This window comes from Colossoma macropomum, unplaced genomic scaffold (assembly GCF_904425465.1).
Source record: "Colossoma macropomum unplaced genomic scaffold, Colossoma_macropomum, whole genome shotgun sequence".
Classification (NCBI taxonomy): domain Eukaryota; kingdom Metazoa; phylum Chordata; class Actinopteri; order Characiformes; family Serrasalmidae; genus Colossoma; species Colossoma macropomum.
The window spans coordinates 33,230,185-33,258,031 of NW_023494803.1; the positions used below are offsets into that span (position 1 = coordinate 33,230,185).

The 27,847-nt window shown below is 39.4% G+C and overlaps 1 protein-coding gene across 2 annotated transcripts in view; it reads left to right on the plus strand.

Annotated features, from left to right (window-relative positions):
* paplna (papilin a, proteoglycan-like sulfated glycoprotein) overlaps positions 1-27,847 on the plus strand; it is a 37,003-nt gene continuing 9,156 nt past the window's right edge. The window contains exons 1-21 of one of the 2 annotated variants that reach the window (XM_036592931.1): positions 1-185; positions 2,764-2,807; positions 3,152-3,265; positions 4,759-4,862; positions 8,192-8,252; positions 8,449-8,551; positions 9,613-9,743; positions 10,997-11,120; positions 11,223-11,303; positions 11,470-11,642; positions 11,826-11,949; positions 12,170-12,296; positions 12,564-12,635; positions 16,441-16,645; positions 18,292-18,468; positions 19,458-19,608; positions 20,918-21,001; positions 22,292-22,445; positions 22,771-22,894; positions 23,005-23,116; positions 25,333-25,660. In XM_036592931.1, the coding sequence (XP_036448824.1) occupies positions 3,209-3,265; positions 4,759-4,862; positions 8,192-8,252; positions 8,449-8,551; positions 9,613-9,743; positions 10,997-11,120; positions 11,223-11,303; positions 11,470-11,642; positions 11,826-11,949; positions 12,170-12,296; positions 12,564-12,635; positions 16,441-16,645; positions 18,292-18,468; positions 19,458-19,608; positions 20,918-21,001; positions 22,292-22,445; positions 22,771-22,894; positions 23,005-23,116; positions 25,333-25,660 (2,492 nt within the window). In that variant the 5' untranslated portion in view covers positions 1-185; positions 2,764-2,807; positions 3,152-3,208. The remainder of the gene's footprint in view (positions 186-2,763; positions 2,808-3,151; positions 3,266-4,758; positions 4,863-8,191; positions 8,253-8,448; positions 8,552-9,612; positions 9,744-10,996; positions 11,121-11,222; positions 11,304-11,469; positions 11,643-11,825; positions 11,950-12,169; positions 12,297-12,563; positions 12,636-16,440; positions 16,646-18,291; positions 18,469-19,457; positions 19,609-20,917; positions 21,002-22,291; positions 22,446-22,770; positions 22,895-23,004; positions 23,117-25,332; positions 25,661-27,847) is intronic. The other variant, XM_036592932.1, reaches the window with a different exon arrangement.

Genomic DNA, 27,847 nt, shown 5'->3' on the forward strand with positions numbered 1-27,847 from the left:
GCGCAGTGCACCTTTAACAGGCTGCTTCCTCCAGCAGCGTGTCTGTGAGAGAGGGGCACTTAAACATCCCCATCAACTCCACAGCAGAGTTCAGCAGCAGCAGCTCTACAGCCCGGCTCACCTCCACAGCCTCCGCTGAGCCGCCGCTGAAAGCTGGAGCACTTCACTTCACTGATCCGCAGCGGGTGAGTTTAGCTGCTCAATCAGTTTCAACTTCTGCTTCAGGCTTTCAGGCTTCGCTCTCCCAGCTGCCAAACTCAGAGAGTACTTTGCCTACAAACGGTTGTAGTATTACATCGAGATACTCCACTGCTTATAGGTGGGTAGATGGATAGATGGTTAATGGTTTCTATGGGTTTATTTTTTTGGGCAGGGTACCTATGCACAGTTCTGTACTAAACGGTTGCAGTATTACATCGTTTGGTGAGGAGGTTTTAGGTTTTTCTCGCTTTTTATCATTGACTGTGTTCGATATTTCATTACACGCTCTGAAAGTGTAGGTATTTCAGACGTTACGCGTTAAAATAGGGCGTATAAAGTGGGGAAGGATTAACTCGAAGTCGAGTACAGTATGTTGTGCTAATCGTGACATTTGTTTGGGTCCAGAATTCCGTTTCTGACACTTTGTTTCAGGGCGCATGTCTTACACGCCACCCCATACCTGCACAGCACGGAGCCTCTCTCTGCTGACAGGCTGTGAAACACGAAGCTCAGAGCAAATTCCCATTTAGCGATTTGTTGTTGTGGCTATTTGCAGTGCGTTCCTTCCTGCCTGGTAGTGAAGTGACTCCTAGTGTCTCCTAGGAGTCCAGGAAAACAAGCAGTAGTGCAGCATGTCGTCACTGTCCAGTAAATAAATAAATAAATAAACAAACGAACCAGCCCTCCTCCCCAAAAAGTAGCTCCAGATTAGGAATGGACAGTATGACAATATATATTGTTATTGTGATGAGTTATGGTGTAATACAGTACAAAATGCTGTTCTGAACAGTATCTTGTATATTTCATCATGAAGAGAGCAAAATTAGTCCAAGTTAACTGGATGTAGTGCAACTCACTTTGCCAAATACTGAATAAGAATAACTATAATCACAGTTTTTGAGTAATGTAGCACTATTTCTTCTTTTTTTCTATATTGTGACATCATGTAATGTGAAAATGTCTTGAAGTATGTATAAAATGTTATATTTTTGCCCACCTCTGCTCGAAAATGGCAGCTTTCTTGAGAACTTCTAATGTATGTTAGTGTAAATGGATGCTATTCCAAATAATTTTAGAGCATATCACTGCTGTCGGAACAAAACTTCCTATCTCCAAAATTAGAACTTTACAGGAGAAGGAAAAAACCTGCTTTACTTTTAATGTAAGTCAATGGAACCAGACTTTTTTCCAAGTAATTTTGGGTGGTTTCTTTTGGTCCATGCATCATGAAATTTACATACAATATAAAGGACTACAGACAGTTTTAAATTATGTTAAAAACTGAAAAATGTCAAAAATGGAGACACAAGGTTTTGTTCTAACAGCAGCGATATCTATGTCATTCAGCTTCTGTGCTCAAAAAGCGTTTAGAAAATTAAAATTGGAAAAAAAAAATCAATGCATGTTTTTTTTCTTTGAACAGTGATGCTATGTTTTATAACAGTTGGTGGGGTGTGAGTAGTTTCTCACATTAGAGTTCAGGGTGTGCCGAATGAATTCATATCGGCATCTTTAACTTCTGTAACATGCATCTTTTTAAGATTAAAATAGAATATGTACATATACTGAGACCAGTACAAAACAGTCCTGTGGAGTATCAGATGATGTATAATTGCAGTTAGTGTTATGCTCTATTATGTAATATCTACCATACCCATTAACAGTTTGTATTCCTATTCAGAATTCTTTCCCGTCCAGGTAGTAATCCAAGTATGAGTGGAGTGCGCCTCCAGATTAAACCTGCTTTGTGTAATAACGCTTACAGGTGGCAGCATGCACCAACTGGCAGCAGCCGCAGTCTGTGTGCCTCTCCAAAACTTTATTTTGGAAGCGTTTTTGCTGCGTATGTGTCTTGGCATGTTTTTTGTTTCTCCTAAGTGTCAGTGACCAAGCGAGCAGTCTAGTTCAGTCACGTGCCCTGCCTGTGCTGAGATGTTGTGTTTTGAATTGCTGGTTACCCGTCACTCCAATCATAGCGTCCCCACAATAGACTCACAGAGGCACTGACACTGATAACAAGCCTCAAGTGGATGCGATTATGAGAAGTTAGATCAATTGGAACAACATAGGAGGCAGCAGGCTACTTTCGGAGCAGCTGTCATCCTGACGTACTCCCAAATCACAGTTGGAGGTTGTTGCTTACAGTTGACCACAGGCATGAGGACTCAGCATCCTAAAGCTTTATGCTCATCAGGCTTGGCAGTAGTGGATTTCTATTCCGGTTCACAGGGCAGTAAGCCCCCTGCCGTCCTCATAACAGCCAGTAAAAACAAACAGCCAGTTCTCCATCTGCATTCGCCTGGAGAGCATTATAAATATCTCAATTAAGCAATTACATCTTTTCAAGAGAACAGGGCTCGTGTTTGGGCAGCCCAGCACAAAGCGCTCAAGGAGATGGCTCATTGCTCTTTCCCATGACGGGTGGTTTCATACTGATTGTGTTTGCCTCCAGGGATGCTGCTTCCTCTTGGGATATGGAGTGCATGGAATTTTTGTGGTTTATCCAAATTAAGAACCAGCTAATGCTCACTTCTTAAATGATTTTTTTCCCCCTTTTTTCAGGTTGTAGACTGCGTGACTACCTAAACCACAGCGGAAACACTCAGGTAAAGCTGCCACTCAAGTGCACAGCCATAGTACATCACCATTTGGTTTGTTTGTTATTGTGGTCTTTTACAGTGGTTTCCTTTGTGGATGTTAGACTTTTTTGGAATTTAAGAAAACAATGAGTAGTACAGCATGTTTCATACGATAACAGCTGGTAGTGTGTATAATTTCTCACATTAGTGTTCACAGTGTACAGAATCAATACATATCAGCATATTTTATTTATAAGGCCAAGCATTTATACTCGTACTCACTAACCAATTGAAAACAGTCTTATTGAGTACCAGTAAGAGCACGTCTAACTCTGGATGCTTGTTCTAATCTATATTTGCATTCAACAAAGGTGCATTCCCTCAGTGGTACATCCTAAATAGGAATCAGCTGTGTCCTGAAGTGAACAATGAAGCTGCTGTTGGTCGTGGCCTCCCTGCAGTTAGTCCTGGCCTCTGTCTTTACGGTGAGTGGAGTGAGTGAACAAAAAGGATAAACTAAGGTAACAGTCATGTTGCAGTGCCGAGCCAGCCAGATGTTTTAGATAAAGTAAAGATAGGCAGTGTAGCTGGGGGCAAATGGATGTTGATTAGTATATGTTCTGGGATTAAGTGTGACATGACATTAATCCTGTTAGCGTTTTTGACTAATACTCTAATTTTCTAAATACATGCTGTTTTGTGGTATGTATATGAACTACAGGTGGGTGGAGTAGTTTATACACACGTATTGTTACTGTGGTGAAATAGTCACTCAAGTAGATGTAATTACCCCCTTAAAAAGAACTTGAGTTGATGAATTTGAGCAGGTCAAGAACTGCAGTGTGTGTTAGTGTAGAAACTGAGGGCTCTGTTCTTTGGTGTTTGGATGCATTCCTAGTTTTAAGTAAAATTTAAGGTTAAATTTAATTATGATTTATAATGGATAAAATGAACCATTTAGGGTCAGTTCCCTACTCTTTTCAGGTCTAGTCTTGGACTGCATTTTTTCAGTGAAGAATCTCCTTTCAGAGTGTTATGTAACGCAGGATTAGGCTTAATCACTGTCTGGGAAACTGACCTGTAATGTATATATAGATAACTAAGTGAATTAGTAACTAATTGTTAATGACTAAAATGTAAGTAAAAAAGTAGATTATTTTCATCATAAAGATACTGGAGTAGTAAAAGAAGTTAAGTTGTTGTCATTGGAAAATACTCAAAGTACGTATCCATCAAAATGTTGATAAAATGTCGATAAATGTAGAGTAAATGTAATTAAAGTAAATTAGAGTAAATGTATTTAAATGTAACTACTATCTACCTCTGGTACACGCCTGTGGACAAAAGGTTTAAATTAATGAGTGAGACATGGCTTTATATAGAAACCACTGTGACATCTTGTACTTTCTGCCTGGCTAATCCCAGGACTGTAGTGTGGCTCAAGTTGGACTACTCATGTGTGAGCAAGTCTTTCTCAGCTCTGTGGAATACTGACTTGCTGCTTTCTTGTTTACATTAAATAAGTAAGTTAAATCAGCTGTAAGATTCACAGGATTAACAATCGTGATGTTGTTGCTGTCTGAAAAAGAAGTGTCTCCAAAATGATAACTTTACAGGAGAAGGCAAAAACCCTCCTAACTTCTATTGCAAGTTAATCTGAAAAGATTTTATTATTAAGTCATTTTTGAGATTTTTTTCATTGGTTTATTCATCACAAAAATTTTGACACAATACAATATGAATGTGGACTGTGAATGTGGAAAAATAAACATGAAGATACATGGACAGCAACAATATACATGTATATAACTATGTATGTACATGTGTGCAGTAAATGCATAGTGAACACTGTGTTTTTTCCTGCGCTGTTCATTCAGCCACAAAAGAGCGACTGGGTTGGGTTCTTAAAGTATCAAGTTACAGCTAATACAATTTGCTGCTGTCCAAATAGACTAAAGTGTGTGTGTTGTATTTTCAGCTGCCCAGTGGTGATTACTGGGAGGAATGGGGACCATATGGAGAGTGCAGCCGCACGTGTGGCAGCGGGGTAACCGTGAGGACGAGGCGGTGTGTGACTCAGCGGTAAGCAGGCAGCTCACTTAATTGGGCATCATCCTGTCTGGGTGTGTCAGTGTAGCCTCAGGCTGAGAATTGTTAAACAGTTCAAATTCTTTTTGAAATGGGTAATAGTTTTGAATCTGGGTCCAGTACACACCATACAATGATTCAGCTGCTCTGACATAGTCCTTTACAGTAAGTCCATTCTTTTGCCCAAGGGGAATGTCTTTGCAGACTTCAGTCAGGTGACCAGACCAGAGATTCTTTCTCCTAAACATTCTTCTCATTCAAGTAACCTGAAAAAATGTCCTGAAGTCAAATCCCTACTTGTGCATCCAGCATTGTGTTAGCTTTACAAGCAAACAAGCAAAACACTAGTAATTGCCGACTCTATTAAAATCACCATTGAAAACTGTCTGCTGAACTTACATTCTGGCTTTATGATAAAAGCAGGTGTTTCCCAGTCAAGCCCTAAGTTAAAAGCTTGAGTGTCCTTTGCTGTTTACTGCTGTCCTTTCAGAGAAAGGAGATGAGAAGCCTAAGCTTTCCCCTGCATTCTAGAATAGGGTGTGACTGATAGGAATATTTTGAGCCTGATGCCAATTTTAGAGGCCAATAATTAATAATATCAGTCCATCTAATTTTATATTTATAGTTTACATTTTATTTTTTATGCTCTGAAAGTTTTAGTTTTATAAACTGTGCTTTACTGATATGAATAATCAATGTGTAGGTTATAACCTGTTATTATCAGGCTAAAGGGTATATTTGGACACATTTTACATATTTTTGTAATACTCAACATTGTGATGTTCATCATTTCATCCTGCCTTATCACAAAGAGATTGGCGTAAATGTTAAAGGATCTCAATCATTGATAGATGGCAAGTTAGGAAAAGTTGCTAATCATCAGTGATAATATCAGTTACATTTTTGCTGATAATAATACCATGCTGATGTTGACTGATATTATCGTCCAACTGATATATCAGTCAGGCTCTTCAATATTTAAAATAACATTCATTTGAAGCTCAAGAGGTTCCAGTGACATATTGACAGTCTACATTGTCAGTGTAGCTGTGTTGGCATCTTATGGCTTTCTCCGTTCACTGTAGATCAGGTGGTGAATAGTTATAAGTGAGGGGATCATGCTGTAGCCTCTAACTGTGTGCTTCTAAAAGTGTAAGCTTGTATGAGTAGGCTGGCTCAAGAGAATCCTCACCAGCTTAGCGTTGTGTCCATAAATCTTGCCTGAGTTGGAATCCGGCTTGCATGTTCTCTCTTGCACCTGATGATGTGAGCAGTGCTTCCAAAAAGGAGACGTTGTGTCTGTCAACCTTGCACCCGCTGTTCGAGTGCAGGGTTCCTTGAACATTCTGAAATGTTCTGTTATGTTTTTGTACTATCAGTGTGGTAACAAAGTATAAATATGTGTTCAATATGAATTTAATCGTGGTGCAACTGTCCTCTTAGAAGAAAACTGTGTACGTGATTGTGGGTAACCACAAAATTGTGACCAATGGGAGGAAGTGTGAAGTTAATCCATAAAAAATACAACAGTTCCTCAGATCTTTATACTGTCAATGCAAGCGTGTTTTGCACTAGTCATCATCTGGTCTGCCCACCTGATTAAATGATGTCTTTAAAGTTTTGGCCCTCAGGCCCTAAAAAAAACGCACTGTAGCTAGAAAGATTATGTTCACATATTACGTGTCAGACAAGCTGCGGCATTGTATAGGGCGAAATTCCCGAAAAGAGGCATTTTGAAACTTACAAAAGAAACTAACTCTGTCTGAGATCACACTTCACACCCACACACATGCACACAAATGCACCTAACTTTCAGACATGATTCAACTAGACATAGTCCAGATCCATAGTTTTTTCTTTTTCAGGAGACGTTTTGTGTCTGTGTCTATTCAGTGTTACTCACCACACCCTGCAAACCATTAGTCTAAGAATATCACTGTGCTGACTTGCTACTCTGAAATGGGAAACTCTAACAGCTGTAATTAGTGCTGTTACATTCTGTTACTTGTCCTTGATGTCATCTAGAGTGCCTAATGTTATGTCATCTTTCCTGACCAGACATGTTTATATTTTAATATGCAAAGAATTTGTTGAAACCTCTCTGAATTGGCATCAAACTGATCTGCAGAGCTAAAGGGAGAGGCCCTAACACACCCAGATTCCTTGTGCCAAGCTGTGTGCTTGTGCAGTATGTTGTATGAAGACACAAGGCTGATTAATACATAGTTACGCTTGTATCGCTACAATCCATACTTTAAATGACCATCCAAAGTCTCAATTACCATTAGTGCTGGGCGATATATCATCAGTACCAGTAGTGGAGTTGTGATACAGATTTTAGATAAAGTAGTCGCTCATGTAAAACAGTTTGTTTTTCAGTTTTTCTAAATTCTGTTTTGTGCACTTTACACATGGTATTTAGCACCCAGCTGCTAACTACAATGAATGCCTTTTGCTTGACACTTCGGATTGCTTTGAAGAGTTTAAAATACAGAGTGATTCAAAAAGATTAATCTGATTTCAAAATGATTCATTTCACTTGTAAATCATTACAGAACAATGCAGTAAATTGTAAATAGTTTAAGTGAGAATAAAGTTTATTATGTAATTTTATAAGTGCTCAATATGAACCTCCTGCAGCTGTACAGACCACATCAACACCATAGTCACAGTCATCTCATACTCGATTGAGCATATCGGGTGTCACTGTACTCACGGCTCTTTCGGTGCGATTTCGGAGATCATCCAGTGTTGTGGAACCGACAGTGAACACTCTGAGCTGTTGGAGCTTCACTGCCGACGAAAATCACGTTGCACAGTTATGACGGATTCACTCTTATTGAAGTGGAGAACGCAAAACGCTTTCTACTCAGGGGTCGCCATCTCCTTGCAGACGGAAGGGAGCCATTTTCCGGTGACAGAAACTCTATGACCCCCTCTTTCAATTGGTATGTGATTGGTTCCTAGGCGCCTCACAGTTGTAAAAGTATGGCGCTTTGAAAATGGGATTAATCTTTTTGAATCACCCTGTATATAAAAACTAAATAAATGTCAAATTTCCTTATGTGGAATTTTGTTTTCTGTCTGCTTAATATTTGTAATAAGTTTCCTTTAGTCTACTCAAAACAATGTCAGATGAACGGGTTTATTATCTGTATTAACACTTGAGTAACTTAAATACCATCTGATGTTGAAAATATTGTAAAATTTATTAATAATACCCAGCACTGATTACCATTCTGACAGCTGTTCTACTCAATGCTTATGTTTTTGTCATTTATTCAGTGTCAGAATGTTTTTTTATGCAACTCTGCTGCTTTCAGGACCGATGGAGGGCAAAACTGTGTCGGACCTGATAAGTCGTACCGCTCTTGCAACATTCAGGTACAATCCTAAATAACCCTAAACCCATATGACCCATCTGATCTGCAAAAAAATGAAACATGCAGACAAGTCTGTGCCCGCTGTAGTTGTGTGAGTTTTTAGCTGGCTTTCAACACCGTCTCTATCTTTCTGTTTCACTGTAAATATGCTAGTATCTTTTCATTAACCTGTTCTCTTTCTGATTATTCCCTTGTAGGACTGCCCTGAGGGGTCCAGAGATTTCAGAGAGGAGCAGTGCTCTCAGTTTGATGGCACTGACTTCCATGGAAAACTTTACAAGTGGCTGCCTTACTATGGAGGTATGTATAAAACAAGACTGACCATTTTGTTAGTTTCATAGTAGTTACTGAGTAATTATTTTTATGTGTGCTGTGCTGAATTTACTTAATTCGAATATATTTATTTCCAGTACAGTTCATTACATTACCACAAAATTTATCTTTTTGTTTACTTTCTTTATCTTTTATTTTTATGTTTTGGCAGCTATTGTGTTGACATATTGTATTTTAAGCATGTGGAAATGATGCACACGTGAATCGAGTAAATTCAGTGCATTCATTTTTGCAGTACCTTCAATATAAAAACGTTTTTTACTTGAAACGTTAACCTGCCCAGCTTGTATATTTGATTTCATTGAACTTCTGATTGTGAATTAAAAGAATAATAATTGGTGTTATTGGTTACTTTCTGTGAAGTTATTATGTGTGAAGTTAGGTGAGGGCAATATGGGAGTCTTTATTGTTATTGTTATTGATATTCTGTCACATTAAGCTTTTCTGAGCATTTGTCTTCACTGCGCTGATGATTATATTCATAGTTTTTGAGTATTTTTATACTCAACCTCAGAAAAAAACAAATACCATGATGCACATTGTGTATCGAGTAAATATCTTGAAGTATTGTGATGTTGTATTTGTGCCCCATTGCCCACCTCAAACTGAAGTGCTGTGAAATCTTAATTTTAAGGCAGCAAGGTGAACTTACAACTACTTGCTATAGCTGTATCATCTTAAATCAGATTAATTGGATGGCCTTCACACCATGATGCTTCATTGTCCCAACATTGTGCCAGGTTGGGTTTTGTTGAAGTCTTTCACATCTTTGAAAAGTGTAAACTTGCAGAGGAGATTGTAGCTTTCCAAGAACCAAAAGACATTCATTACTGCCGGACATTGCTCATTTGCATTGATACTAAATGAATGTGACAAGATTAACAGAGGCCTACGGAGGCCACATTGCAACATAATCTGCTATTCTAAGTTACTGCTGGCTGTTTTGTTTAGGTCTGCCTGTCCAGACATAAACAGCAGTGGTTTCTCTTTGCATTTGCTTTGAATCTGATCTGCTCTCCTCTTCACAGCGGAAGATCCATGTGAGCTGAACTGCATCCCCAGAGGAGAAAACTTCTACTATCGTCACCGCTCCTCAGTGGTGGATGGCACACCCTGCCACCCAGGCAGGAAGGATATCTGTGTGGAGGGAGTCTGCAGGGTGAGCATCAGTGGCAAACTACACAGTGCTTTACTAGTTTCAGCAACTCTATGTTTGTATGGTAGTCCAGACTGAAGTGGCTGTTTGCCTGCTGCCTTTTAAATCTCTTTAAAGCCTACCTGTGATGGTGCTGAGACACTTTAATGATCCATTGAGTAACTTATTTAACTTTTATTGTACTCTTAAAAATAAAGCTTCCTAAATGGTTATCAGCTTAGACATTTGGTTCAATTAAATGATATAGGACCTTTATATTATGTGGATTAATTTCTTAGGGAACAAGAAGTTGCTCCAAAGAACCATTTATTTTTAAGAGTGGGTGTATTTCCTCAGCTGAGTCTTGGGTAATTGCTGGTCACATGATTGTCCACCAAACTTACTACAATATCTAAATATCTAAAAGGTAAACTGAAATGGAACTATTTTTTCTAGCTTATAGACTGAACTGGACCAGAAGTTCCTATTGCTGTAGTACATTCTATACTTACATTATTCAAAGGGCCCATATCATGAAAAAACAGTACATTTTCCATAAAAAAACAATAGTATGTATCAACAGTGTTAAGGTTTCAAATGCCATTCTCTTGGTATTTGGTAAGAATAATCTGTTTTAAATGATTTCTTTCTGTGATGTCACAAAAAACAATGTATTTAAATGTATCCATCTCTTGAGCCCTTTCTGTCTATTCCTACTGTCTAACTCCACTCGTTCTCCTGAATTTATGAGTAGTATTTCAGCCTGGTTTGCTTTGTGAAGGACACAATACAGGGCAGCCAGTCAGAGTAGAGATCATTTACATACATCCATCTTGAAGACAGTTGCAAAAAGACTTGTGTAATTCTAAGGGATGAAGAGAGGTAGGAAAATGGTCAAGGAAAAATGAATTATGATTGTTTTTGGTTCATAAAACTATACAAACATCGTAAGTGGACTTCATGGGGGGGAAATAAAATACAAGAAAATTTTGAAATAAATTTCTGAAATTCTGAAATAATTTAAGTTTGTTAACTCATAGACGGTAAAATGAAATATGGTACTTTTAGTTTTATTTTAACCTCCTCTTTCACATCTTTTTAAAAACAATGTATGTAAAAGATTTATGTACTGCCAAGTTCCTTGTGGGAGCTGTGAGATGTTATGAAATAATCTTCAAACAAATCCCCCATTCTGAGTCTTTGCTCTAAAGAATGTATGCCAAAAAATATCCAAAAATATCCTAAATTCCTTTTTCCTGCCCACTTCCTGCCCACAGCGTCTGGGCTGTGACAGCATGCTGGACTCTGCACAGCAGGAGGACCCTTGCCTGGTGTGTGGAGGGAACGGTCAGTCCTGCCACGCCATCAAGAACACTTTCTCCATGCGGGATCTGCCTAAAGGTAACACTCAGTCCAGCCCTCACAGTGTTGGGTTTAAAATGAGAGATTTGGCACTTGACAAGACAAGACACAAACAAGCCAAATGTTTTTCTTGATTTGTAGGTTACAATCAAATGTTCATCATCCCTGTTGGGGCTACCAGCATCCGCATCAGTGAAACTGTAGCTACTCGCAACTACTTGGGTGAGTGTATGAGAATGAGCTGCACTGGGGCAGTAAGTTGTTATTTTAATTGTTATTGTTATGGGTTTTTAATTGCTGTTTTTTTAGTAGTAGTAGTAAAGCAGTAGGGAACAGTGGTGGTGGTGGTGATAGAATCAGTATATTCCTTCAATGTGAATTTTTACAGCTATCAAGAACCTGCGTGGTGAGTACTACCTTAACGGGCACTGGGTGATTGAATTTTCCCGTGCTACTCCCATTGCTGGCACCATGCTGCACTATCAGAGAGGAACAGAGGGGGAGATGACCCCTGAAACCATCATTGGCCGTGGACCTACCACTGAGCCCCTGGTCGTTGAGGTATGATTAATGTTTTCTATGCCTAAATTTTCCAATTTATGAGCATAAATGTGGTGTCAGTTAAATGTTTCTCTGCTTATTTCAATGAGCTATGAATGAGAAACATATATATCATGCTTATTATCATTAGCCATAATGATGACACTTTAAGGTTCAACCTGCTGCATGTTTGTCTCTGTTCAGCTGATCACTCAGGAGCCCAACCAAGGAGTGGACTATGAGTATTATCTGCCCAATGGTCGTTCCAGAGAGGGCTACTACTGGAGCTATGGCTCCTGGTCTGCCTGCAGCAAGGAATGTGGCTCTGGTCAGTGTCAAACCTCCAGGCAAGAGCTGGGAGCGTGCTAGTGCCTAGTAAAGAGATTGTTTTGAACAATATCTGAGCATGATTTGGCTGTCCTGCCGTCACGTGCATTTGTTATGAATGACATTGTGTCATGTGTCCATTTCACCAACATTGAGCTCATGACATGACTTTGCTAAGGTTTTTAATAAATGATTGTCTTGTTTATTTTTTATCTTCTCAGGTTATCAGTCTCGTCTGGTCTTCTGTACTGTTGATAATGAAGCATACCCTGACTATTTGTGTGCTTCCCTGCTTCGACCTCTCAATAACCGCACATGCAATGAGCAACAGTGCCCCCTCACCCGCAGGTAGGAGAATTCCCTAAAAACATCAAAACCTTGCACCACTAAACATTTTAGTTTGCATTCAAAGTATTAAAGCTTTGTTTTCTATAGTTGGGATGCCTATAGAAGGTCTGTGATGATATAAGTCATGTCATATGATTATGATTATTTAAATGTCTGTAGTATCCACATGAGCATTATCACACTTGTGTTTTTATTGATCTGGGTTGTCTGATTAGTGGGGAAACGCTGGGTCTGAAAAGTCTTGGTGTATTGCTCCTGTTCTGTAAGGATGGCGTATGTGTACCAGCCGCAATTGTGGAGACCCAGAGAGCCAACACGTGTCTATGTTCAGGTGTACAGGTAACCCAGTCCGAGGGAGCAGATGGCAGCAGAATGTGATCTCAAACACAAGCTAATATTCATAGCCTACAACTTACGGTCACATTTTATTTTGATGGTCCCTCGTAGCTTCTCTACAAATGTTCAGACTGTTAACAATCTAGTGACATTCACTTGGTTATCAGCAGGGATAGGGTTAGGTTTAGGTTTAGTGTTAGATTAAGGTTTGGTATAATGTGAAGACTAGAGTGAATGTAATTTGGATTTAGATATTTAGTTGAATGTAAGTTAAAAGCCTAGAGTACCGACCCAACATTCTCCAGCAAATACTATCAAATCCAAGTAATGGTGTGTGATTGTTGAGAGTATCTGTTTTCCTATTTTGGCACTGGAATATAAAATATTATCCCCAATTTATACTATAACCCTGTTTCCAAAAAAGTTGGCACATTGTGCGTAATGTAAATGAGAACAGAACGTAATGATGGTCAAATCATTTAAACCCTATATTTAGTTGAGCATATTACAAAGACAACATAGCAAATGTTGAAACTGAGAAGGTTTATTGTTTTTTGAAAAATATATGGCAATTTCAATTTTGATGCCAGCAACACGTTTAAAAAAAGTTGGGACGGGGGCATGTTTACCGCTCTGTTGCATCACCTCTTCTTTTAACAACAATCTGTAAGTGTTTGGGAACTGAGGAGACCGACTGCTATAGTTTTGAAAGTGAAATGTTTTCTCATTCTTGTTTGATACAGGATTTCATCTGCTCACCAGTTCGGGTCTCCCTTGTCATATTTTTTATTTCATAATGCACCAAATGTTTTCAGTGGGTGTCAGGTCTAAAATGCAGGCAGGCCAGTTTAGCATTGTTTTGCTGAAATAAGCAAGGCCTTCCCTGAAAAAGACATTGTCTGGATGGCAGTATATGTTGCTCCCAAACCTGTATATATCATTCAGCATTAAAGGTGCCAGAGATATACAAGTCACCCATGCCATGTGCACTAATGCACCCCCGTACCACCACAGATGCTGGCTTTTGAACTGTATGCTGATAAAAAGCTGAACGGTCCCTCTCCCCTTTAGCCCGGGGTACGCCGTGTACATGATTTCCAAAAAGAATTTCAAATTTTGATTTGTCGGCCCACAGGACACTTTTCCACTTCGCCTCAGTCCATCTTAAATGAGCTCAGGCCCAGAGAAGGCGGCAGTGTTTCTGGATCCTGTTTATATATGGTTTCTTCTTAGCGTGGTAGAGTTTTAATTTGCATTTATTGGATGCAGTGACTAACTGTGTTTACAGACAGTGGTTTTCAGAAGTGTTCCTGAGCCCATGCAGTGATTTTCACTACAGAATCTTGCAGTGCTGCCTGGGGGCCCGAAGATCACGGCCAGCCAATATTGGTTTTCAGCCTTGTCCCTTGAAAACATCTTTTAGTGTATTATGTGCCATAGATGATGAGAACCCCAAATTTACTATTGGCAATTAGCCTAATTACTTGTGAGATCTTTCACCAAGTGTTTTTTTTTATTTTTTTAGCATTACACCACTTTACCAATCTATTTACTCCGTCCCAACTTTTCTGAAACGTGTTGCTGGCATCAAATTCAAAAAGCACATATATTTAAAAAAAAATATATAAACATTTCTCAGTTTCAACATTTAATATCTCGTCTTTGTACTATTTTCAGTTATATATAGGGTTTGAAAGATTTGCACATCATTGCATTCTGTTTTTATTTAAATTTTGCACTGCATCCCAACATTTGAGCTGACTGTCCAGTGTAGAATCCTGGTGTTAGGAACAGTTGAGTAAGTGTGACTTGGTCCAAAAATAAATTGAGCAGCCACAAAGCATCTACAGTGGACCATCAAAACAAAGTGTTACCCTACTCCCAAGTTCCCAAAGAATGTAGCAGCTTTTTTATGGGCTAATTTTAGGAAAACTGGAGTTCATCCTCAGTTTCTCAGAGGATTTTTTAAGAGTTTGGGGTCAGCCCTTGGCCTCTCCATACACATTTTCAAAAGTTGCTCACTAAAATATCTTAACATCTTTTACAACATGTCCAGATCTCAAAAATATATGGATTCTTAGAAGTCTCAATTTCTTATAATAAACCATTCACATAGTGGTCCACTCATAAAGGTCATTTACTTACACCAGTGATATGTGTTTGAGCTCAGTCTGTATTGATGAGTTCCATGTGTAGTAGATGAGTGTTGTGAACGCCTGTTCTTCCACATGTGGAGATGAACCAAGGCCTGGGGCAACTGTCCAGCTCAGAGCTTTAGTCTGGTCTTCTACTCCCACTTACTGCAGTATTTCACCCTAGCAAAGAGGCACCCGAGTGCTGTTTCTCTTCACTAGACACTTCACTAATCTCCCATGTTAAAAGACGTACACATGCCCTGTGCATAACCCATGAACCCAAGCTCTAGAGCTCTAAGCTGGGCTGCTGTCTGTGCTGTAGAAGAGCTGTCTGTGTTAGTGTCAGTGCTAGTAGGGCTACTTTTGTCTGTAGATGTTGTTTGTGTACTTTAGGTTCTGAGGTTTGTCTGAATCCACTGTTTGGCACTCATCCTTCAGATGTGGTGTGGTTTATTTTTTTTTTTCTGGGGGTATATAAACTCTGTTTGTGTGAGAAGCAGAAGCTGGGGGCTTGGCTACAAAACCTCAGAACTTCTCACCCACAACAGTGGCACGTCCTGGAACCTTGGCTGTTGGTGATTTACTCAGAAACCTGAAACTATGCTTTATAATTACTATGGATTCTGTCTTTTACTGACAGGGGCATGTTTCTATTTTGTTGAATCTTGAATTTGTACATTTTTTTTCTCTCTTCCTAAGGGCTCATCAGTCGGCTGACAGGGAAAGTGTTGTTTATGAATTCTTTGAACGTGAACCTTGGCCATCAAATATAATCTAATTTTTTAAAACGCTCAATTACATTGTTTTTTTTTGTTCTTGCACTCTTAAAAATAAAGCCTCCTAATGGTTCTTGGCTTGAATGTATGGTTTTAGTAAAAAAAACCTTGCATTAGTTTAGAACCTTGATATTGTGTGGATAATCTCATTTGCAAAAACACTTTTTGAGAATCATCCATCAAAAGGTACTTAAGGGAACCTTATTCACACTTCTCTAGAATGCCCCCCTCTTCAGACTGTTCTAGAATGTCTTTTCTCATTCACCCCCATTCACACGGGTGTAGAATGTTTTCCCCCATGCCCACTGTTCTAGAATGCCCCCCATTCACACTGCTCTAGAATATCTCCTTATCCACCCTGTTCTAGAATGTTTTCCCCTATGCACACTGTTCTAGAACATTTTTACCACTCAATCTATTCACACTGTTCTAGAATGTCTCCCCTTTGACATTGTTTTAGAACATCCTTTGCCATTCACCTTGTTCACATTGTTCTAGAATGCTTTGACATACTTTCATTAGTATTGAACATTGTTCTATAACGTATAATTGTAAATCATCTAATTTGCAAAAAAAGATTCTTCTAAGAATTGTCCATTGAAATATTCTTTAGGGAACCAAAAGTGGTTCTTCTTTCCCGTCTTCTATGACACCTTCATTTTTAAGAGTGAAATGCTGTGTATTTAGAAATGTCCTTGTGTTGTCGACACTAACTGACTAATAAAAATGACGCTAAGCTCACTAGGTTGTACGTGGTGCTGCTGTTGGGGTAGATGTGTGGGAGCTGCATGTGTTAGCATAGTCTGGGTTGGAGTTCATGTTGCACTTCACCTCCTTAAGATTTCACCGTACTAGCTGTACTTGTGCTCACTCTGCATTGGTTTTGGTGTGCGGCAGCTGGAAGATTGGTGAGTGGAACCAGTGTTCAGCGACATGCGGTGGTGGCTCTCAGGTGCGGCGAGTGGAGTGCATATCCCATGATGCGTCTGGAGTGCGGGTGGTGGAGGACTCTCTGTGTGAGACCTACGCTTCCAAACCCCTCGGTCAACAAAACTGCAACATGCAGCATTGTGCCCAGTACAGCGTGTCCTCCTGGAGCCAGGTACACACTGTTTCATTAAGGGTGGGCGATATAACAAAAATGTAACATTGCGATACTTGAAGACATCTTGGATACAAAATAGGTGTCATGATACTTGATCTTTTCAATATAGGTATTAAAAAATAATACAGATAAATTTAACTCCTTAAAAAGTTGTTGCATGTTTATTGTGACAGTAGCCACTACTGTTTCACTGGGAATGAGAATAGTCATCAGTTTCAAAGCATTTTTACAGATTAGTAGTTAAGGATGGAGTAGTTTTTTGGCCTGTGCACGTGTGTGTGTGTGTGTGTGTGTGTGCTTTGTAATTGACTTTGTAGCAGAGTGGTCAATGTGGTTAAATCACTTGCTGCAAACACAAGAGATCAGGGTTTGACCTTGGTTCAGGAGAGCGCAGCTGAACTGCTCTAATATTAATGTAATTTGATCCATTACTATAGCCATTAATGATGCATCCATTGTGGGAAGTCATGTTGCGATGATAATCATGTAGCCCTTGTACCACTTGAAAAAAATTGCAATGATCTTAATTTTTATTCACTGAAATAAGAAACAGGAGGAAATGTTTAACAATTTGTTAAAAAATAAACAAAGTAATGGCATAATGGTCTTGCATCCAGTCAGCTCCTTGTGACTATATGCAGTTTTACTTTGCCATTGTGACACCGCTGGTTGTTGTTCACAGGCTGTGTACAGTTGGTTTAAAATGATTTTTTTGAGTTCAGACCACACCTTCAACACAGCAGTATGAGAACACTCTGATTGTAGAAGAGGAGAGAACTCTGGACAGCTTGTACCCACCTTGAAAAACAGAGATAGGATTAAGAAACAGGGAGACAGTGAGATAATGGTAGCGTGTAAAAAGTTCATCCCAGAAAAAGAAAGTAGAGATGTAGATTTATAGGATGTTATACTGGAAAGAGGAGGAGCTTCAGGTGTGGTCCTACAAAAGGCCAGCATTGAACATTCTGCTCTTCTAATTGACAATAAATACATCAAATGTCAGTTTGATATATTGATCAATTCTTAATTAATTAATTTTTTTCAAGATTACAGTTACGGCATAACTTCATTTTTTGAAGCACACAGTTGGCTAGTGTTCTAGAGATGTTGACAGTAACACTGATGTGCTCAGAAGAGCATATGATGTTATTTGTTGCAGTGACCATACCATAGCATCAAACTGCCCACGCCTACGTCTTATATGGCCATATGATCTGCTTTTCAACCTGCTCTGTGCTCTGTGCGTCATACGTTACTGTCACATATTATAGCCACTTCAAGACAACAGAAAGAACGATGTGTGCAAAGACTACTGCAATTCAGCAAAAAGCCTTTTTACACTATGCTTAGTTAAAAATATGACTAAATAACCTATTTCCTGTCTCTGTTCAAGTGAGCCATGATAGCATCTTTGTTTGGAGCTTGTGGGCCTTCCTGACTTTATCAGTAGGGTCAATTGGTCATTTCCTTTAAATTTATTTTGTTCAAATAAATATCTGCCAGTCACTGGAGCAAATAATGCTGCTCATATGAAATTGATTACATAGAATTATTAGTTTATTACATAATAAACTAAGCTGTATGTAATTGTACATACTTGTATGTGCTGTGTGTGTGGTATGCACTCTGTGGACTGCGTGCAGTGCTCTGTGCCATGTGGCTCTGGGGAGCAGATGAGGGATGTGGTGTGTGTGGGATCAGGAGGAAACCGTCTGGAGGACTACATGTGTGGGACCCTGCTGAAGCCCCCCAGCACACAAACCTGTGAGATGCCGGCCTGCAGAATTCCTGTTGGATGGCATGTTGGTGACTGGGGTCTGGTGAGTTTATCACCATATTATGCTGTTCTATATTGTTGTTACAATGTATGTTTTGTATGCTGTCTTAACAAAACCACTTATTATCTACAAACAGCAATGTTATAGAAGAAGCAAAAAAGTTCTTGCCTTCGGTCGTAACAGTGGCGTCTAACAGTGAATTGTGATGTTGTGTTGCACAATTGTAATTGTGTATATTGTGGCGTTTATAATGCATTGTGCAGAGTGGTCATCTTGCTAATTATACCATTCAGTGTAACTGCATTTTCTGAACTGTAAAATGTTCGATCAGCAAGCACCAATCACAAACCTACATTTATGGATACATTTTGTTCAAATGATCATTAAAATATCAAATTATAAGCCCACTATACTGTAAATAGTACAAGAGGGCAGAAGTGTTTTTGAGATTTGAACTGATTTTTGCTTTTGCACATCAAAATAAAAATGATTCTATCACACAGAAATGCAGTTTCTGTCCAAAACTGAAATTGAGGACATGCTGGGCTGAAACGGAAACTGAAACCCGAGAAAAGCTGACAATAAATAGAAACAATTTACATAAAATAAATGTAGTGAAATGAATACAGCACGTAGGCTGCAATATGTGCCATGAAATGCTTGACAAAAGAGAATGGTCAGCCATCCAAGGCAATGAATTCTATTATTCCTTAGGTAGACTTTGCCCTTGACAGTGTCATTTGTGAATTTTTACTAGAAAATTTGTGTTGAAAATGGTCAAAAATAGCGCCCTCGGAAAAAGTTCTGGTACCCAAAATTTTCTGGTACTCTAATTCAGAGTATTTTTTTAAGTTGAATTAAATGGTCGAAGTACAGTGTGCAGATAGTGAATCGATTGGAGTGCATGCTTACCATCTTATGAATGTTGTGAATCTTATATATGTTGTGAAAGTTTCTTTCTCTCTCTCTCTCTCTCTCTCTCTCTCTCTCTCTCTCTCTCTCTCTCCTCTCTCTCTCTCTGTCTCCTTTAGTGTTCTAAAAGCTGTGGCTCGGGGCTGCGGGAGCGGCAGGTGATCTGTTCAGACACACAGAGGAACCTTTACGGGGTGGAGCACTGCAGCAACCATCCCAAACCCCCTACTGTGGAAAGCTGCAACACCCAGCACTGCTACAGCCCCCAGGGTACACGCCTGCCCCACACATATACACACACACTTCAGCTGTTCTCAGCTTCCTTTAGACCTTCACCACCCCATTAATGAGCTTTATAGTTCGGTGTACATACAGTGTGCACCTTGCTTCTGGTTTGACTGTGCTGTGAACTGTTCAAGTGTTCTTCCTCATCGTAGACTTAAACTCACTTGTGTTTCTGTAGAGACACAGAGTTGTTTCATATTTCACTGGGCTGTATTACAGAGTTAGTGGCTAACTATGAGAATTATTAGGCTTCAAGTAGTAAAATATAGACAGATAGTACTGTGCAAAAGTCAGAGATCACCATTTGTTCTTTTAATTTCCAGTTGGAATGGTCATCAAGTACAAGTTACTCAATTTTCACTGTCAAGGAAAAAATCAGAAACATATATTCAACAGAACATGACATAGAAGCCTCAACAACTAAATATATATTTTGTCAGCAGTGAACGTGTCCACGCTTTGGCTTAATTACGGCTTCCATTCTTTTTGAGAGACTTGCTTTCCGTTTTTCAAAGAAATCTGCACGGGATTTTTCCACACCTCCAAAGTTCAGTCTTAGAAGTTGGTTGAATTTTTGGCTTCTCACATTTGAAGTAATCCCAAACACATTCAGTGATGTTGAGGTCTGGACTCTGAAGCGGTCAGTTTTTAGTTGGTTTCCTTTTATTAGTAAGGGCTTCTTGACAGCTACACATCCTTTCAGATTCATAGTGTTGTCTTCTCACAGTGAAAAAATGGATGGAAATACGTGTATTTTTTCAGATCTGAAGCAAGAGTGGAGCTTGATTTTCTCTTATCTCTCGAAGATGAACGCTTTAAGTACTGTTTGACAGTTTTGGTGGACTATCAGTTCTTGCATGGTTGTCCCAGAAAGGAGTGGATTGTTTCATATATAATCTCCTCAGAAATATCTCCTGAAAAAAGAATAGCTTGTACTAAATGGATGCTTAAACTGGAAACTAGACAAATGAAGAGTGGTATCTAATAAAAGTTCATAGTACAAATGTATTTGTATTGCATAGTCGTAGATTTGCATAGTCACATGATTGAGTTGTTGTTTAGAAGTCTAGAGTTATTCCTGTTATTTTGCTGAACAATATACATATAATTATGTAAATATTTACATAATTATGAAATGTAATGAATGTGTAGAATCTGTTCAGGTTTAGAATTAGCACTTTGCATCAACTTTTACTGTTTGTTTCAATGGGTAAGAGTGTATTATTAGTGGTGATATGGAATGTTTTGGATCACTTTTTTGGGTCACAGTCTTTTGCCTATTCATGTTATACAGTGGTGCCCAGCATGCAGGACCCAAGAGGCTATGACAACACCCTGCATGGATTCCAGCTTTATACTCCTGAGGAACATGCTCCAGGTTACCGCCTCTTCTACACTCTATAAATCATTCAGTGCAGTTCCGCTCTTGTGGTTCCACTTTGGCCTCATATCTCTCCTCTCTCTCTGAGTCTCACTGTGATTTCCCCTGTAAAACCCACTCCACCCTCTTCCCAGCACTGCACCCCTCACCCCTCTGTCCCTGCACTCATTATCTGGACCTGATTGGCATGTTTTCAGGATTGTCTATGTGATTAAAATATTTGTGAGGCACTCGAGTGTAGGAGGGAGTGCTGGTCATGTCTGAGCTGCTGCTGTAGCCAGTTTTTCACAGACAGCATTGGGTTTGATTAGGCTCGGGTTTGTCTTGTAATGAGTGATTTTTATGTAGATTTGTTTAGTTGCAAATTTCTCTATCATTAGTATAGTCTAGTATGTGTACAACAAAACAAAATAAAAAGGAAAACAAACTTCTACACGTTTTAATGCACAGTTACTATTTATTTTATATTCTGTTGTACTTTTTATGTTTTATTTTTTTCCCAATATGTTAAACTCAGCAAATAAATAGAAATTGTGCTCTAAAATGTGCAGGAAAATGCAATATTTAAGTGTGTTTCTTGTAGAGGATGTGTATTTTCTTATGGTACCATATTATGGTAATATGGTAATCCGACCAGGGGTTTTCAGACTTTATCACTGCACTGGCCAAAAACAAATGTCAGTATCGGGGTGGGATTTATTTATTTATTTATTTATTGTCGATCAAGCACTTCATAACAAAGCAAATCTCTGTAAAACTGTTTCTGTGACAGTTATCTCTCGTATAGTGTGTGACGGTGGGGTCAGGCTGGTTTCAGGTTTCAAATTTAGCAGTACCATTTGGGCCTGAAAGTCCCGGGTTCAGGCTTCAGTTCCATATCCATGCCTCTAGTATGTTTCAGTATTCTTTGAGAAGCATGTTAAGTTTTGTACCCAAGTCTTTAAATAGATCCGCTGTGAAAGTGTTTAGTTTACTGGAATTGAATTAGTGGGTGGTGTTTGTGTGTCTGTCCAAGTCTGTCTTATTGGAGTCTGTTGCCCTGTCTGTTTTTTGTCTTCTCGGCCCTCTTTCATTATGAAAGTCTATGACTTTCTCTTTCTCTTTCTCCTCATCCTGCTGTTCGCACTCTCCTTTTATCTCATGTTTTCACAGTGCCTGTTTGCCCCCTTCCACTTTTGCTTCCCACATTAATTCTGTGTGAATGGCGTTCTTCAAAGAATAATAAAAAACTTTCCACTCTCTCTCTCTCTCTCTCTCTCTCTCTCTCTCTCTCTCTCCCTCTCTCAGTGCGTCAGCCAGTAGATGTAGACCCTTACCCCAGTACAGGTGTGGTTCCTCACTGTCGTCAGTCTCCATATGGTTGCTGTCCTGATGGCAGGACTGCAGTCAGTGGCCCCCGGGGTCAAGGCTGTGTCCAGAGATCGCTTTGTTCCCGCACCAGGTAGAATAATGGGGAGAAGTCATATCATTTACACAAATAATAGCAGTTGAGTTATCCCTACAAAGTGTATAGTCAAAGGATGTTATTGACTAATTGCTGTACACAATACTTTACATGATCATTTAAATGTAATTACATAATAATTTGTATATATTTTCATTATCACCAGTTATAGGGTTAAGAAATTAAATAATTACAGAGACAGTACATACAGTTGTAAACATGGTGAAATGCAATTTATGATGTATGAAACTTGCAAATGTAACTCGTGTGCACACATGCTCTTAACTGCATTACACACAGTGCTCCATATCACATCTCTCAGGTACGGCTGTTGTCGAGATGGAGTATCTAAAGCCCATGGTCCCAATAAGGAGGGCTGTCCAGAATATGTCCCAGAATATGTCCCAGAGTATGTCCCAGAGTATGTTCCAGAATATGTCCCAACTGTGAGTATCTGCCAGTCACTCTGTTTCACTATTCACCCAGCAGCCTTACTGTACAACATTATCTCTGTATCTCATCACTTTCCTCTGTCTCTTTCTCTCTCTGCACTCAGCCGGCTTCTCCTCCTGTAGACTGCCGCACATCCACATATGGGTGCTGTTATGATGGAGTGACCACTGCTAGTGGTGCTTACGGAGAGGGCTGCCCCAACCCCCCAACTGGTGGTGAGTTAGATATACTGCTGGCTGATATGTTGTCTATATTGTCCATAATGCTGTACAAGTCTCATCCTGTGATATTTCTGTTTTGTGCAATTTACACGTGAAATGCAGGACCTGACAGTTAACTGCAGTGCATGTCATTTGCTGGGTGCCTCGCATCATTTAAAAAAAACAGTTTAAAATATATAATAACTAAATAAATAGTAAGCTTTCTGTCTGAAAAATGTAGTTTGTGCAGTGTTTCTTTTAGTATAATAATAAGAAAAAAAGTTTAAAGACATTCTTTTAGCATAGCGTACCAGCCCTCAGTACTCAGGAAGCATGGACTCATTAACTTCACTTATACTGTGATACACACCCTCGTTCAAAAGTTTGAAATCACAATTCAAAAGTTTGGGATCACTTTCTCTCTCTGAATTTTTCTCTTTGTTTTCAGTACAATTTAAAGGACCCTTATCAAGGACTAAAACTGAATTTTCCTTTTATTTTGAAATATGGAGCTTTATTCAGTACGTAAACATTGTTTTTAATTTAAGTTTCAAAACATACCGTACACTTCCCAGTCCATATATGACAACTAGGCTGCAAAATCCTGTTTTGGAATCAATCTACAGCACTTTAGCTCCATCTATTCAGACTGAAGTTACAAGGAATGTTTCAACTCAAACCACTTTTTGAATAAGGCTCAATAGAAGGCATTAGAACAGACCTCCTTCACATGTACCTTATATATCTTATATCTTAAAAGCATAGTAACAAAAATGGCCTGTTTAAGTCTAAGGGATAAAGAGAAGTTGAAAGTGATCATGTGAAAATGTATCATTACTGTTTTGGAAATAAAACCACAAAAACTTTACAAGTAGACCTTAAGTAGGGTGTGTGCCCTTCAAAATGTTGAAGATAAATGTAGTGATCAAATCTCAGTCAGAGACAAAGAATTATCTCACATGTAATGTCTTTCACAGGAGTTCTTGTATTTCTGTTGTGAGGGTGCACACGCTAGATGATAAGGCAAAAATAATGGGCATAATGAGTTTTGACTATGAAAAAAGTACTCAAAACCAAATCTCTCCTGTTATGACGTGATACAAACAAAACTAAAATAACAGCAAACACTGATGCATGTGGAAAATATTGTGGTACTGGATTACAGTACCACCCAGGATTAGTTACAAACATAGTAAGGCATAGACTTGTTCCATCTGAAAATTATTTATTTTTTTTAATATTTGATATTGGTTACATAGGACTGATTACAAAGCAGCAAATATGGAGATCTGGATCCAACCCATTGAGAGAGAATTCCATTATTTTTTCAGAATTTCTACATATTTGAATTGTTGATATGTCAACAGTCATTCAAAATGGTTTGATTTGAAATGCGAGTCACAGTTGTTTAGAGTGACTGTGGTGGGAACCAGACAGCTGAAGGATTTAATGCATCCAAAAGCTACCTCACATAAAGTTATTGCATAAAATGGTTACATGTATGCTGCCTAATACATGAGACACTTTTTTATGGCACTTTGGATCTATTAGTTGAAATATATTCATGATATAGAGCTACATACAGAGTGTAGTAAGGGATTTTTTTATTTTATTTGACCCTTATTTTACCATTATCCACATTAGTAATCAAATTTCAGAAGACACATGTAAGTTCACTGGTCATTTTGGATTGTAAAAAGTGGCTATATTTGCGTTGTAGATACCATGACACCTGGTTCCTATTATCATCATTGTAAAGAATTCTAAGCCAGTAGGTTTCTCTACAATGGTCCATTTCGCATCACACTCTGAATGACTTTGTTTACCTCTTTATGACTGAATTATGACTGAATTACATCCTGATTATGTGGTGGAATTATGCAGTGGAGTAATAAGCAAGATGAGGGAGAGTGGAGTGGCAGGAAAAACTCTCTAAGAGCAAGAAGAGAAACTAAGACTCAAAAGGGGAAACCATCCTCTGGGCTGCACCAGATAGCACAGTTAGGATAGGAGTAGGACATGTTTACATGTCAGATTAAACAGAGGCACTCAGGTCAAACAAAGGAAAGGTCTGTGACAAAAGCTAATGACTGGTGTTAGAAGTCAGACAGTCAGAAAAAGACTGCATCAGTCTGAATGGGACTGCAGCTACAGAGATGAGATTTACAACCGCACAGGCCTGTTTGAGTCATGCAGAACTGAATGTTGTGCATCTATTGGCTTTTCTCCAGCTCAGCGCGTGTCCTGCGAGCTGCCCCACACCGCCGGCCTGTGTGACCAGTGGACCGCCCGCTACTACTACGACCCTGCCTCGTCCCGCTGCGTGCATTTCTGGTACGGCGGCTGCCAAGGCAACAGCAACAACTTTGCCACGCTAGAGGAATGCCAGCACACGTGTCAGGGAAGTGTGCCCGTCTCCACGGTGTACAATGGCGAAGCCAGCTCAGGCCAAATCCGTCTGGGAGCCAGCGCAGCCCAGCATGCCCGCCATGCCAGGATCCAGCTGCGGGGGCGCCGGCCTGCTCCCAGAGCCGTGCAGCTCAGCAGCCCCTCTGCCAGGTAAGAGCTCAGGACCCCCACTGACCCTAATTGCCCCACACTACCCCAGATTACCCCAAACCACCTCAACCTGCCTCAAACTGTCCCACCTGCACCCTGTGCCTGTCTGAGGAGCCTGACACTGCCTCTGCCATGAGAGTAGTTCACAAAGGCCCAGGACCTGCTCACTTACTCATACAGCACTACAGACACTCACAGATACATATACACATATTAGGGCTGCACAATGTATTGTTTGGTAATTGTTATTGCGGTGGTGGCCTTTTCAATACTGATACTGCAATAACCAATCACTCTGTTTTTACTTTGTACATAAAAACATGGTCTCTTTCTGGTTTCTCAGTGATGTTGCAGTGATGTGCTCCGGTTTCCTCCCACAGTCCAAAGACATGCAGTCAGGCCAATTGGATATACTAAATTGCCCCTAGGTGTGAGTGTGTGTGTGATTGTATATGTCTGTCTGTCTGCCCTGTGATGGACTGGCGACCTGTCCAGGGTGTTTCCTGCCTTTCACCTAATGACTGCTGGGATAGGCTCCAGCTCCCCCCGTGACCCAGAAGGATAAGCGGCTTAGAAAATGTGTGTCTGTGTGTGTGTGTGTGTGTGTGTGTGTGTGTGTGTGTGATCTCACAATGCCAAACATTGTCTCAAACTGCATTTTGGAACAAGCAAACGCATGAATAGCAGTATAACACATCACCCATCAGTTGTGCTTTATTTTTACTGCGATCAAAGCAAAAAGTGCTTAAGCCAGGCATACACTATACAACTTAAAAAATTCTAACGGTTTTCAAAAATAGAGAGAATCACTCGCTTTTCAAATTTTTTTTCAAATGTTGTAGCACACAGAAACTCTATTTCTATACGTGGATACATTTTACGAAGACTATGAATGCACTGTAACTCCTCTGGTCCCAGATTTAAACAAGTTAAAGAAATCATTGCCAGATTCTCAGAATGGAATGCTGGTCAGACACTCAGTTCGATAGGGTTAACAAGGGGTGAGCAATGTGACGATATTTATCATTATCGTGATGCATTAAGTCACATTACATCACAATATTTTTTTCTGAGCGTATTGTGGGTATTTTCAGTACTTAAAGAACACTGATGAGCTGCATGGTTCATTACAAAGAGAGCATAATTAGTTCCATTCAATTGGATATTAGTGCAGTGCAGTGAAGCATTAAATAAAAGTTATTGTATTGCTTGTTTTTGTTAGTATTTTTGTAATGTTGCACTCTGTTTATTTTAACTTCTCAGAAAAACTAAACATAGTGATCCATATTGTTTATTCTGAAAATGTATGAAAAAGTATTTTGATGTTATATTTTTGCCATATAGCCCACCCCAGGGTTAACCTATCACATTTCCAAATGAGTGTTCCTGTAGGTGTTTTGGTCAACATTATCAGTTCATCCAAGAATTTTTAAAATATTGCAAGGCATATCACAATCGTGATATAAAGTGTAATCACAGAACTACTGTTGTGCAGCTCTAATACACAAACTAACAGGCCTACATGCTTATTCACTCACACAGCACTTCAGACCTGCTCACTCACTCATACGTGTTGTCACGCACTGTACCAGTGTTCACTGAGTCAGCAGAGTCTCTGATATACCTTAAAGGTATTTTATAATGTATTTCTCTTAATTTATCTAGTAATATAGTCTGCTTAGCTTATTTGGTTAGCATAGATTAGGTTAATAACAGATGCTCATCAACAGTCCAAACCCATTGCTTACACCCATAGATACATTACCTGCATTGCAGCTATGGTACCACTTTATTATACATGCATATTGTAATACATACTCATAGTTGTTAATATCTCATGCTCGCTTATGTTTATACATGCATCAGTGTGTCTGCTGACTCTCATGCCCACTTTCATGCCGCAACACACCCTACACATTCTTTACCTCTGGCTGTGCACACACTTTGCCCAGGAGAAGTTGATTCCCCTCACTGCGGACATTGCTGTGCTTTTGGGACTGGTACATTTCTCCTGCCTCCACACTTGTGCCCTCTTCCTCCACTGTTGCTCTGAGATTTGTGTTTAGTCTGTTAGCTTGGTAGTCTAGGCTTTTTCCTGAATCCTCCCTCACTTGTGTCTTTGCTTTCTCCACACCGTCTGAGCGCTGTTGTCATTCCTTATGTCGTTCAGTGTGACTAATAAAGAAA